This window comes from Vombatus ursinus, unplaced genomic scaffold (genome assembly GCF_900497805.2).
Source record: "Vombatus ursinus unplaced genomic scaffold, bare-nosed wombat genome assembly UNPS02000580.1, whole genome shotgun sequence".
In the NCBI taxonomy this organism is placed as follows: Eukaryota; Metazoa; Chordata; class Mammalia; order Diprotodontia; family Vombatidae; genus Vombatus; species Vombatus ursinus.
Window position 1 is genome coordinate 4403333 of NW_020940358.1, and position 13329 is coordinate 4416661.

The 13329-nt window shown below is 41.1% G+C and overlaps 1 protein-coding gene and 1 pseudogene across 4 annotated transcripts in view; both read right to left on the minus strand.

Annotated features, from left to right (window-relative positions):
* Positions 1-3853: 3853 nt before the first annotated feature.
* Positions 3854-7527, minus strand: LOC114034277 (annotated as a pseudogene).
* A 101-nt stretch (positions 7528-7628) lies between these two features.
* The window catches only part of RTEL1 (regulator of telomere elongation helicase 1), a 94529-nt gene continuing 88828 nt past the window's right edge, over positions 7629-13329 (minus strand). For 2 of the 4 annotated variants that reach the window (XM_027849862.1, XM_027849848.1), the window contains 3 exons: positions 12936-13112; positions 9655-9758; positions 8973-9283 (listed from right to left, as the gene is read on the minus strand). In XM_027849862.1, coding sequence (XP_027705663.1) covers positions 9197-9283; positions 9655-9758; positions 12936-13112 — 368 coding nt within the window. In that variant the 3' untranslated portion in view covers positions 8973-9196. The other 2 variants (XM_027849854.1, XM_027849868.1) reach the window with 2 other exon arrangements.

Here is a 13329-nt window from a genome sequence, read left to right on the forward strand (position 1 = left end):
GGCGGGACCCCCGGCTTCGGCCCCAGGAAAAGCCCTCCTCCTCAACCTCCCCTCCCCCGAGACTTCATAAACAGGACACTTTTCTGGGGAAGGAGCGGGCTTGAGCAAGAATGTATCTGTTCCCCTGCCCCGATCAGAAAAAGAACTGAGTTCTAACCACCATGGGAGAAACTAACTTGCCTCCAATTAAAAAAATAAATTGGAGGGTAGGTGGTCGGGAGCAAAGGTACACCCAGTTCCAGGAGTGCTAGCTTAATATTCACAAGAGCATTTTAGCCTATAGAGTGACCAATGAAGGTTTTGGAAGCAAAATCACTTTTTTTTTCTTTTTTGAGTCTTAAATATCCAAAACAAAAAAAGCATTTCTATACACAGCAGAAAAAAGAGGAATTTCTATGAAAGCGTGAATCTCCATTTCCTGTCGTTTTTCAAAAATGAATTCTATAGATTACTTTCAAAACTACCCTGTTTGTGCTTCTTTTTGCTCTGTTCTCTCCTGTGCATTTAAAGAAATGATTCAGTGGTACTTTTTTTAAAAAAATGACTTTTGTTACTCCATCTACCCCTTGGTCCTTCCCCCACCCCGGAAAAAAACCTACTTGTAACAAATAATGGTTAAACAAAAGGAATCCATAGTGGCAATGAACAAAACTGTCTCTGTACCTTGTGTACATCACTTCTCTAACAGCAAATGGGGAACATACTTCATCATTGGTCCTCTGGTGACATGCTTGGTCATTGTGCTTATAAAAATTTTAAGTCCTGACTATGTTTAATTCCCCCTGAGTCAGTTTATCCTACCCAGAATTCTGAGAAGCCCATTTTTTGTTACTGATTACTACTCGATAATTTTCATTACATTCACATTCCACGACTTGCTCAGCCATTTCCCAATTGTTAAAGAGGAGACGGAAGAAAAATTCCAATTCTTCCTCCCTTTTTTTTACTACCCCCTTCCAGATCAGGATTTTTTGCTCTGATATGATCCTCCTTCCTAATTCCCATCCCTGCCCCTATCTCAGCTTTTCCCCAAAGTTTGAGAAACTCATGTGTGTATTCAACTCTCCTTTGTCCTATTCTGTAAGAGTGAGATTCATCAGATGCCAACTCCTTCCTGTTTGCATATTCTTTTCACAGTCCTAATTATGAAAAATGACACTTTTTCAAGTTCTTCCCCTTCCTTCCTTCTCTACATTTGTGTATTCCATTTATCTTCACTTTTCCTTCTTCTCTTCAAACCCTCAGAGGAGAACCAATCCACCCCCAGGACCTCTCTTTGTCTTATATAACTCCCTCCATTTCCTTTGAAGACCTTAAGGATTCTGAAAGGAAACTTCTCCCCCATTAGAATGTTAGCCCTACCTCATACAATTCCTCACAAATTTACCTTTCTAGGTTTTCTACTGATTAATACTCAGCTCTAGTCTTTTCATCAGAAATGCTTGAATATCTTGTATCCCATTAAAGATCCATTTCCCTCCCCTTGGATTATATTCAGCTTTGTAACGTTAAGTCTATCACTTACTTTTTAAAACACTGTATTCTAAGATCTCATTTCATTTGTGATAGAAGCTGCCTGTTTCTCTGGGATCCTGATTAGTCCTTGGTACTTAAAACTGTTTGTTGGATGCTTGTATTATTTATTTGATGTAAGAGTTCTGGATTTTGGCTATGACATTCCTGGAACTTCATTTCTGGTTCTAACATATTTGGGTGGTTTTCATTTATGACATTGAATTTTACATCCAGGTTTTTTCCCCCCCCTCCTTATTGTGGTTTTCAGGGATTCCAATAATTTTTATATTTTCTCTTCTTGACCTAAGCCACTTGTTTGTGATATCAGATCTCACATTTTATTTTTTAAAAAATCTTTTGACTTTGTTCTAACATTTGTTATCTCATAGTCATTGATTTTTTTCATCTATTCTAGTTCTTAAGGATTTCATTTCTTCAGTAAGTCTAATCTATTTGTTCTCTTTCCAGTTCTTTCTTCAAGAGCATTTCTTTCACTTTTTAGCTCTTGCTTCATTTTTTCTAGGTTTTCCAAGCCTTCTTTTTCCTCTGTAAAATAAGGAAATGGAAAATTTTCCTGTAAAATGAAATTTTAGCCCCTTTCAGCAGTCTCTTCAGGAGTGTTATGAAGAGCCCATTCATTACTAAACTGGAAAAATCTGTCTACACCCAATGCTTCTACTTCCTCACTATCCACTATCTTCTCCAAGGAGTCATTGCAATTCTTCATCACCTGGCTTTCACCTCCACTGCTCTCAAATATCACTAATGACCTCCTATTCACTCAATTCAAAGGCCTCTTTCCTCCCACCACCCCCATTTTTATCTTCCTCGACTTCTCTGCTTTTGACTTGATTGAAGGAGACTCTTTTCCATGGTGTCAGATTCTAACTTGTCCCATCTTTACTGGCTCTTTATGCTTTTCTCACTCCATAAAGTAGGTGCTCCCTAAGGTGCTGTCCCTGGTCCCTTCCTCTGAATTCTTCCTTGACAATCTCAATTCTCATTGATATCTATTACTCACATATCTCCAACCACAGCTCTAACCCCCTTCTCTTCTGAGGGACAGTCCTACCTACAACTCTATCTGCCTGGCTACTTAGATGTTCTACAGTGAAGCTAACTAATCTTTTCCCCAAATCTGCTCCTCCACCCAGCTTCACTTTTTTGTGGCATCATTATTCACCCGTTCTCCCAAGTCTGAATTGCTGAGTTTTGTTTTTTAACTTTTCAGCTTTTTACAAGCATTTATCAAGTACCTGTTGTGTGCCAGGCACTGTACTGGCTCAGGGAATTCTGGTATAAAACTAAAATGTTGCCCTCAAGAAACTTCTATTCTATTAGGGGAAAACAATACATGCACACTTGTAACATAGAAAAAAATACAAAGTAATTTGGTAGTTGAGGAAGACACTAACAATTAGGTGATCATGAAAAACTCATGTAGGAGGTGACCTCTGAAGTCTGCTTTGAAGAAAGCCAGGGATTTTAAGAGGTACTTGCAAGGGAATGCACTTCAGGAATGGAGGCTGGCCTGTGCATGGGTACAGGAGATAGGATACTGTGTATGGGAGATACTGTGCAGGCCAGTTTGGAGGGAACGTGGTATGTGTGAAAGGGAACAATACAGAATAAACCTAGAAAAGTAGGTTGATGTCTCTGTAACACCAATTCCCCTTTTCCTCTATTTTATTTCTTATAGGCACTTCACCTACACCTCTCATATTCAAATTGACAGCAAGCCCATTTCTACAACATCTGCACCTCTCCTCTCTATAACCACTTCTACCACTTTAATACAGGCACCCATTACCCCTTGTGTGGACTATGGCAATGTTTTCATTGGTCTTCCTGTTTCCACTCCAACATCTATACTACATGCCATTGCCAAGCTAATCTTCTTATGCAGAGATCTCATGTTATTCCTCTGTTCTAAAATCTTACATGTGGCTCCCTATCACCCATTCCTCTCCCTGTCATTCAAGGCCCTCCACAATCTGGCACCAATCTTTATTTCACACCTTATCTCCTATTATTTCTTTTCCTGTCCCTCCCTGTCTCCCTCCCTTTGAGGTCATTTCTCTTTGTAAAGCATTGACTCTCAGCCTTGAAGCAGAGCCAGGAAGAACTAGGAAGCAGTCTCTCTCACATCAAGTCTTTGTGTGTGTGTAAAGATACAGTTTTTGATACGTGATATGTGAGATGGTCTGGTGAGTCTGAGAAAATTGATTCATTGGGGACTCCTTCTCAAACACTAATCACGATTAATCAGTTCATTATGATTCTATAAGAGGTAATGATTGTTAGTAATTATTTCAATATATTCATCTAGCAATACATATTTAGTTAGTTATCTAATAATAGCTTTATTACTTTTTTTTCCATATACATTTCCATTTTATTGAATTTGTTAATGTTACAGGGTTCTTGCACTGCCAAAAACCATGCCTGAGAATTCAAATAATGAAATAAGGTACAATGAACAGTCTCATCTACCCATCATACAGTATATCAAAACTTGATTAATGTGCATTTTGACAATTTCACAATCTCTTAAAAATGTTATAACAAGAGTTGGGATTTAAAATCTACTGCAGGTCTTCAAATTTCTAGTACAAGATGCCATTAAATAACACTTCCACGTAATCATCTCAGTTCATTCCTCAGTAATATATTCCAACAAGACACTGCTGGCAAAGATGCATACTTTTCAGGGAAAATAGATGGCTCCAAGTCCAAGAATTCTATTTAATTCTTTTACTAAAGTTGTTGGTTCCCAAATGAAGTCTTCAGTTCCTCTTTTGAACACCCAGCTCCTTCTGGGCTCAGCAACTTGTCCAGGTACACCTCTCTAAGAGACCAGGGAGCCTGCCAGCAACTATGCCAAGAGACACTGTCAGGAGCCCTTCTAGGAGTCAGAAGGGGATTCTGGCATCTGAACCCCTAAAAGGGAATCTGCAGCTTTCTTTCACATCAGGGAGACTGTTTTACTCACCTACTTGCTTCACTCTTGTCAATGGCAAGTCTGCAACTCCTGAATTTGGCACTGAAATGTAATATGGAGAAACCCAGACTCTGCACATCAAGTGGTCACATACTACTTTGCAATATTTGTACTGAATCAAAATGACAAAACTAACAAAGATGAAACAGAATCTGAAGTTAGATGGAATGAAACTTTCACACCATAGGCAATAACTTTGGGTGGTTGTCAGGTCCCACCTAAGGACTAAGTTACTGGACTGTTTAACCTGGAGTTATTAAAAACTGAAGTGCTATGTCACGTGTCTTTTGCCCCATTCTTTCCCCCCACCCCCAAACTACTGAACAGCCAGAGACAATCCAACAGAGCTAGTCAGGATAATCACTGCAGCAATTAGCATCCTGACCTTGAAAAGGCTGGGGATAAGTGTGGCATCTGAGAGTCTCCTCAAACACCACACAATTGGTCAGTACATGTGAAATATCAGCAAAGTTTTTGCACACCCACCAAGCTTCTGATTAAGATTTACTCATGTTGGTTTGAGCTGAAAAGGAGCAAGACAAGTTTGCTAGAAATAAACTTACAGCTGATTGAATATGTCTACTGTAGTAGTAAAAAAAGGTTACGATCCCACCTGCTGGATACCAGTACTCTTGTCAAATACATACTGTACAAGCTAAAGACCTGGTGATTAGAGGCTTTAGCAGCACCTGAAGACAAGCCTTGGCATCCACTGCTCTTTAAAGGCTATGGAGTTCCAGATTATGAAACTTATTTCACAATCCCTCTTAACAGATGTTTCAAGTTACTCAACCAAGCTTTATGCTCTGTTCAAAGAACTTAGATTCTAAGTCAAAGCAAGGAAGGCCTTGTTGGTGGAAAATACAACACATGTGCCATCCAAATAAAAATGGCTAAAGAAAAAAGAAATTGGACCATTCAACCCCTACCCCCCAATCCCACTTTGTACATCAAAGTGTGGTTAAATTTAGTTTCTCGTAACCTCAGAATATGGCTACAACTAAGGGGTTAAAAAAAAAAAACCACGACAGCTCTGCATGGGTTTATTTGAACACAGTTCTTTAAGAGTGGTACTGGTATGTCTCAGGAAAAATCGTGTATAGCTACAGCTATTAGAGAAAGTATTCCTTAAGGATGGGGCCCAGCACAGGTTAATTAAGGTAACTTAAATCTTTTGTCATTTATAGCAGATCAGAACCCAAATCGATGACTTTTGCAGGATTTCTGATAGGAATCCAATAGAGCTTGTTTCAAGTTTCACATCGCCACTTAATAGCTTGTAACCTTCTTATCCAGAAGTTGTGATCCACATGGTGTCCACAATGAGCGAAGCAAATCTGAGGTAGTCAACCCTTACGAAGGCTCAGTATTTCTGACTTTCTACATGCTTGGCAGTGGACTGCAATGATGGGAACTGTGTATTGCTGTATATTTCTGGTGGTCCTTGTGGTGTTTTCCTCGTTGAAGTCACCCTGGCACCAGGAGGCCTGTATACACCACCAGTCATAACAGGTTCTGGGGTTTCTGTAACAATACTTGGAGCAGGTGCTTGAACAGGAGCTGTTTTATTCCAAGGACCAGATGATTTTTCTATGCCACCACTACCAGCTTCTTCCCAGTTATCCCCTGGATCTTATTATCATCTTCTTCCTTTTCACTTATCTGCACTGCTTGAACTCTGAGTCCACTGTAATCAATTTCTTTTTGCTTGAATTCTTTCATCTTCATCCTTGGTCTTGGCGGCCGCTCCGGGCCCTGCCGCCTGCCGCCCACCGCCCCCCCCCAATCGGCCAGGTGTCAAACTTTAATATAATGTTCATTACTTGTTTACCAGCTATGGAGCTCACTTGTGCAACCACAAGAATCCTAACAAAGTTATCTCCATCCTGTTTTGCTCAAATTCCATGACCAAACCAAGCATGAGTGGTGGCATGGTACAGAAAGTCCCACCCCCCCCCAATACGTTCTTGGAGCATACATATAACTTGTACCATCTTCTCCTGCCTAGCATTAGGAGTCTATCCAACTTCTGACCACCTAGGTCAGCAGAGTTATTCTTTGCTTCACCCAACTTATGACCCTGCTGACATACCATTTTTGCTTATTTTAGCTTATGTGTCATAGGTCAACCAATAAAATTCTGTATTTTACCATGCCTCTTTTGCATATTTGGGTATTAAACTCTATAAATACAAAGTCCCAGAGGAAGAAGGCATCTCAGATGGAGAGGAAGATCTGAGATCCACTTCATTAGAGAGGGCAATGGACCCTTTTGTAAAGTGCCATCAGCTCAGAGCTCTGCCTCAGTCTCTTTATTGTAGATTGGGCAATTTGAATCCCAGCTCTTCTTCCCTTGAGGAAATAAACCAAACTGGAAATGACAGGATATCCATTCCAGTCCTCCAGCAACACTGAGGATTGAGCCTAGGCTAGAAAGTTTTGGAGGTGGAGATGGGGTAAGACCTTTCCTGTTTTCAAATATCTACAGAGAAGCATGATCCATGGCTTCCTTCCCTGATTCATTCTTGAATCTTGCTCCATAATGACAAGTTCTTCCCAATTATCTGGCCTGAAAGTCTACTGGTTTCATTCTGATGTAATTCCTTTCAGTTTACTCTTAGTAAGGAGTATTGATATTTAAAGACATAAGAGGAAAAGCCGGGCAAGGAGAGGTGAGAGCACGTGGGGAACACAGGTCTCCATGAGCCAGTAACCTCCGGGAAAGAACAGTGAGCTTGGAACTAGAGGACTGGATTTGAATCTCAACTCTTTTACCTGTGAGGCATTAGGCAAATCAGAACCCCTCTGGCCATCTCCTCATTTGTAAATCAGTCTCTGAGGCCCTATGACTAATCTTTTCTTTGTCCCCTTATGATGGCATTTGACTATTCCTCATTAATAGTTCTGCTTTCCTGGAAGCCTATATCCCAGACAATTATCCATTTATTTCAGGATTGTTTGCTGTGTTAGAAAAACAAATCAGATGTCTGCCCACAGAATAGCTGTGAAACTTTTTGAAAAAGGCAGAGAAAGACTTTGTTTCAGAGCTGACTGTTGGGAATTCACCTCTAGCATGAGCACCTCTTGTCCTGAAATTAATATGTCCCTGGGCTCAGCAGTCAACAGTTTTTATTTATAGACTTGTTTTTCCACCTGATTTTTTAAAAAAGTCTTAATTTACACAAACACAGGCTACCATCTCAGTGGCAAGTTTTCTTCCTTTTTTTTTCCCCATTGATTATTATACAATATGACACTGGCAGATACAGTGTCAGCAGAGCTAGGAAATTAGACTTAATTGATGTGGAAAACTGATAGAGAAGATATAACACCTCTGACAAGTTGACTAAGGATGAGCAAAAAAGGTGTCCTTCTCCCTGACAATTTACAAAATGTTCCTTATCCAGGCAAAATTATCCCTATTTGCATTCAAGATGGGTTACTTAGAAAACCCAAGAGAATCATCAAAGCTACTGAGACAAAAGCTTCAGTCAGGCAGCAGAATACAAAATAAATTCAAATAATCATCAGTACCATGTAGCAATTACAAAATCTAGGAGGAAGTAACAGAAAAGGAAATGATATTCAAAATGACTACAAAATGTACAAAATATCTGGGAATTACCAAGGCACAATAAATAAAATTACACAATAAATAACAACAACAAAAAAAAATGAAGCATAAAAACAAATGTTCTTTACCCATTCCTCAGATTCCCCTACCCCACCACCACCATGAATACCAAAGTATGCTGATCCCCACGGGAAAATGGGATATAGAGGACCTCAGGATATATAACAATGCTGCTATAGAGCCTAAAGTTCACATCCTACATGGTTAGAAAGAGTGGGGCATTACACAACTCTCATATAAAGATCATGGGATCCTGAGAAGACTTAGCTGGGGAATGACTCCCACCATTGGCTAGAGACACTGGAAACTCCATTTTTCATGAATGCATTATTTGAATACGAGAAGCAAAGGTGATGTTAATAGAACCTAGGAACTAGAACTAGACAACTCAAATTCATAATCAGGGACAATGGAAGATCTGAGTGTTGTGATTGAGATGCTAAGATGCTCCCTAGGCATTTCTCAGTAATGACAGAGCCTGAAAATTTACTGGTCCAAGGGCAGGATGTACATTAGATGCAACAAGATGAACAGGACAGCTTGGCCATATTGCCAAAACAAGGCAAAATGGGAAACAGTGCCAGGATTATGGGGCTACATGTGCCAGAACTTCTTTCTTAGGTGGTAGGATCTGCAAGGGGTAAACTTCATCAAGAATATCTCAAGTTAACCCTGTGCATGAGGCTCAACCATGGGCAATAGAGGGTACAAATTTGAGTTCATCACTAGGTTTTCTTCCAGAAGAAGACTTGGGTGAGATATCTCTTCTTGGCAATGGCTCCACACTCTGGACATTTCTTAGTGGTCTGGAGAGGCAACAGGAAAAATAAGGTAGTTTAAGAGGGATCCATTATAGCCCATCTGCCAGGAGGAAGGAATGGACAAACAGCTGGGTGAAGAAACAATCAAATGTTGGTTCCACCTATATCCCTTAGAACCTCCCTTAGAATCCCAGAAATTCCTTCCATATTCTTTGTTCTATCTGTGTCTTTTACCTTTAGCTGCTTGAAAACCCCTGACGAGTGGTGGTTTTCCAAATACAATGGCTATCTAGTGATTGATTCTGAGACCCTGCTTCTAGGTGCTGTCTGGCTAGAAGGTGGAAACAGCATATTCTGTAATAATGGGCAATCCTGGAAAGAGACAGAACATTGAATTCATCTTGAAAAATGGGTGAGGGGCTGGGGGAAGGGAAAGAAAACTTCTACTTGTCCTGTATTGGCTATAGCTAGTGATTCAGCTGTTTGGTGGAAATGGCCCTGACAAATGAGTGTATAGTGCTAAAGACAACAGGAATTAATTCTTTAAAATGCGCACAGACTGATAAAGGCTTGCAGGCCCACATCTAGGGGATAACTATGGGATAATGGTTCCCCTACAAGGGAATGAGAGCCCGGGGGTGGTTGCCATAATGAACCTCATAGGAGGGACAGAACTGTGTCCCTTGCCTAGTAACTTTGTGGACACAGGAGTAGGAGGAACAAAGATAAGAAGTTAAGCCAACCTTGAAATGCCATTCCCAGCATGCCTTACAGGAATGAAAGTCACAAGCATGGCATTGAAAGGGCACCACATCCTCAGCACTGCAACCAGGACAATGGAAACCTTCTGAAAGAGGGTGGGGGTGGAGAGGAGAGACAGGGACAAAAATTTGTGCCTGACATCCAGAGCTGTGGCCATCTCAGGGGGACCTTAGGAGAGGTCCTAGGGGGAGCTCCATGAAGCCATATATGGTAGTCACTGCAGTTCTAAACATGCACCCTAGTGCCAGTTCCATTTCTAAGTACCCTGCCCTATACACTTAGCTTCTGTTGGAGGAGAAATAAGAATGACCCTGGCCTCTCAAGTCTACTGCCAATGACATGAAATTCATAGGCAGGGGCATTTAGAAAACAACATAAAACAGCTTATTGAATAAAATATAAACTCTTTGGGTAGCTAGGTGGCCCAGTGGATAGAGTGCTGGGCCTGGAGTCAGGAAGTCTTATCTTCCTGAGCTCAAATCCATCCTCAGAGATTTACCAGCTGTGTGATCCTGGGCAAGTCACTTAACCCTATTTGCCTCAGTTTCCATATCGGTAAAATAAACTGGAGAAGGAAATGGCAAACCACTCCAGTATCTTTGCCAAGAAATCTCCAAATGGGCTCGTGAAGAGTTTGGACACAACTGAAATAACTAAACCACAAAAAATAAACTCTTTACTTTGGCATTCAAGGCTACCTACAATACAGACCTAACCTTTCTTTCTTTTTGCACTCAAAACGTTGACTATATTTTACTTCCATTTCTCACAAATGGTATAAGGATACATATTGTCGTTATACTTGATCCTTTTTTTGGAAAAAGAAAAATAATATATGTACATGTATGTTTTATATGTAAATGTGTATGTATAGGTTCTAATTGATAATTATTCAGATTGTTCATAGAATCCATAATTAAACTGATTAGCAATTGATTTGAGTTTCATTTTTAGTTTCAAAAAAATGAACCATTATCCACTTTTATAGAACTGAAATGGTGGCAGGCATCTGACTTAACTGTGAAGTAATATCCTAATGATCACCTCCATCTACTTCTACCAACACTACCATGGGGGTACTTTCCACAAAATGAAAGACATGTAAGTTGGATGATTTTTGTATTGTCCACACCATGAAGTCAATTACTACTCATTTCCCCCCAGTATTTTTCCACTGTCACAGTTCTGCTCTCTCTTAATCTGATTCACACATTTGCAGCTCTCGGAGCTGAGTGTATCTGGGACATGTGCTGGGGAGCAGACTAACACATAGCTCACATCTTTCTAAGGAGCTGAAGGCTGAAGTAAGACATATGGCCTTTTGTCTGCAGAGATGCAGAGACCTACAACCTAGCTTTCTGGGCTTTTCACACAGTGCTCCCCATCCTGGACTCGATATTTTGGGCAAAGAAGCTCCTGATTGCCCTCTCTTTATATTTACCCCATCCCCACCTCTTTGGGAAGTCGTGGGATCCTTCTATGCTTGGAATTTCCCTCATCCTGAACTTCTCCTCCTGCTGAGATCCCTTCCTCCCTGCTGTTTCCCTCAAGAAGGCATCCCTGACACTCCCAGCCAACAGTCCTCTCTCCTTTTTCACATTTCCCATATGCAACAGCTTGTACTTCTTGTCTGCATTTATCCCATTCTGCCATATATCCCCCTTATCCAAGCCTTCACCATGGGAGCTCTTTGGGGGTTAAAACTGGGCCTATTTCATCTTAGTATGAAATAAGCCCAAGACCTGGTACAAAGTAGTTGTTTAATATGAGCCAAATTAAATACAAGCAAGTGATAAAATGTGTGGTACCAGCAGAAAGTGCTATGAATGATCAGGAAGAGAAGAGCCTTGCATTGGCTGCGGCTATCAAGAAGATTTCATAAAGGAGGAGGAATCTGATGTGGGCCTTGAAGGATGGAGATGATTTGGGATGGTACAAGACATTCGAACCCTAATTCTCTCTTGAAAACCATAATCTTATTTCTATTTCCTTTTTATTGCTTCTCAAACTTGATTCCAACCTTCAAGTTTGTGTCTAGCCCAGAGATGCCTCTGAAAGCTTGAAACACATTTTTAAGCTGCTACTAGATCGAGACAAATATCTTTGTCCTTTTGCAGCTGGGCAACACAAATATTATCGTGGTGGCTGGAGTGAAAAGAGGTTGGAGAAAGAGGCAGGAGACCTGGATTCTAATGCTGGCTCTGTCATTAAAGACTGTCTGACCTTAGATAAATCACTGTCCTCACCTGTCGGATGAGGGAGTTGAGGTGATGTTTTCTAAGATCTCTTTCAAGGTCTGACAACCTAAACCCATGGAAGCTTTTCAGCACAAGGAAGATAAGACTGTGCTGCTGCTTCCATCATTCCCTATCTTATACTATACTTCTACATCTAGGACCAATCTGGAGCTTGAAGGGACCCCAGGGACCATCTAACCCAATGCCCTCCATTTGCGTGTTAGGAAACTGAGGAGGATCAAGGAGGTAAAATGACTGGCCCAAGATCACACAGGTGGTAAGAACTGGAGGTGGAATTTTAATCAAGCCAGTTTCTTCTGTCCCAGGCTGCCTGATGGTGATACAAAAACCATTTTCAGTCTTTGTATCCATAGGGTTTAGCGCAGTGTCTTACACAGAACAGGTGGATGAGATGGGTACTTTTCAGCCAGGTTAGCCTCAAGCTGGAAGCTTTAGATTGATTTGGTGGGAGTCAGAAGAAAACATCCTTATGTAATTCTGCAAATCCAGAATCTGTCCTCCTCTGGGTCCCAGTGCCTTGTTCACTGGACTTCATTATCATGGACCTAGGTAGGGGTTAGGGCCTTCCCAAGTCAAGACAGACCCATTTAGACTTGGAGATAAGGTCCCAATTCATTCCAGGCCAGCCTACCAAGGTTTCGGGATGTAAATTTCTGTGCTTCTGGCTCAGTGCAATGCATACAGATCACATATCTCAAAACCACTAAGATTCAGCTAAATGGAACCTTGGAGATAAAGGTCTAAGACACAGAGCTGGCCTGAAAGTCAACAAGACCTAGGCTCAAGTCTGGCCTCTGATGCATACTGGGTGTGTGACCCTGGGGAAATCACTTACTTTCTCAGTGCTCAAGGCAAGCCTCTAAGACAGTAAATTGAAATCTAAGAAGGTACTGCCCTCCATTGGCAAAGGGAGTTTTCTTATCTGGAAAAGACCCGATACCAATGAAATTACAGGTACCATAACTATCCCTAGAAACAACAAAAAGTTCAGGATTGTCACTCACCCCATTCCACTTCAACATTAGAAGGGAGAGCAGGGATTGGGTCAGGCTCCAAGCTCGCTGGCAGGTGGCTGGCACCTTCAGGAGATTTAGTTCCTGGAGATTCTGATTTTCTCAGTTTGCAGCAAAAGGAAGAGATTTTGCTTTGAACTTTCCTGGATTTCTCAGGCTCTGAGAGGTCTGTGGGACAGAGAGCCCTGGTTAAAGAAGGCAGGCTGCAGCCCACCCTGTTGTATTCTCAGGCACTCAAGTCATAGCCTATCCTATCCTAAGTTGTCACACTTGTTTCTAGAACATTCCCACCTCGACTGCACTATCTAGATTTTTCCCTCCCTTGCTTCTCCCACACCTCCCACCCCCATAATACACATCATTTGAGTCTGGAATACTGGGTGTA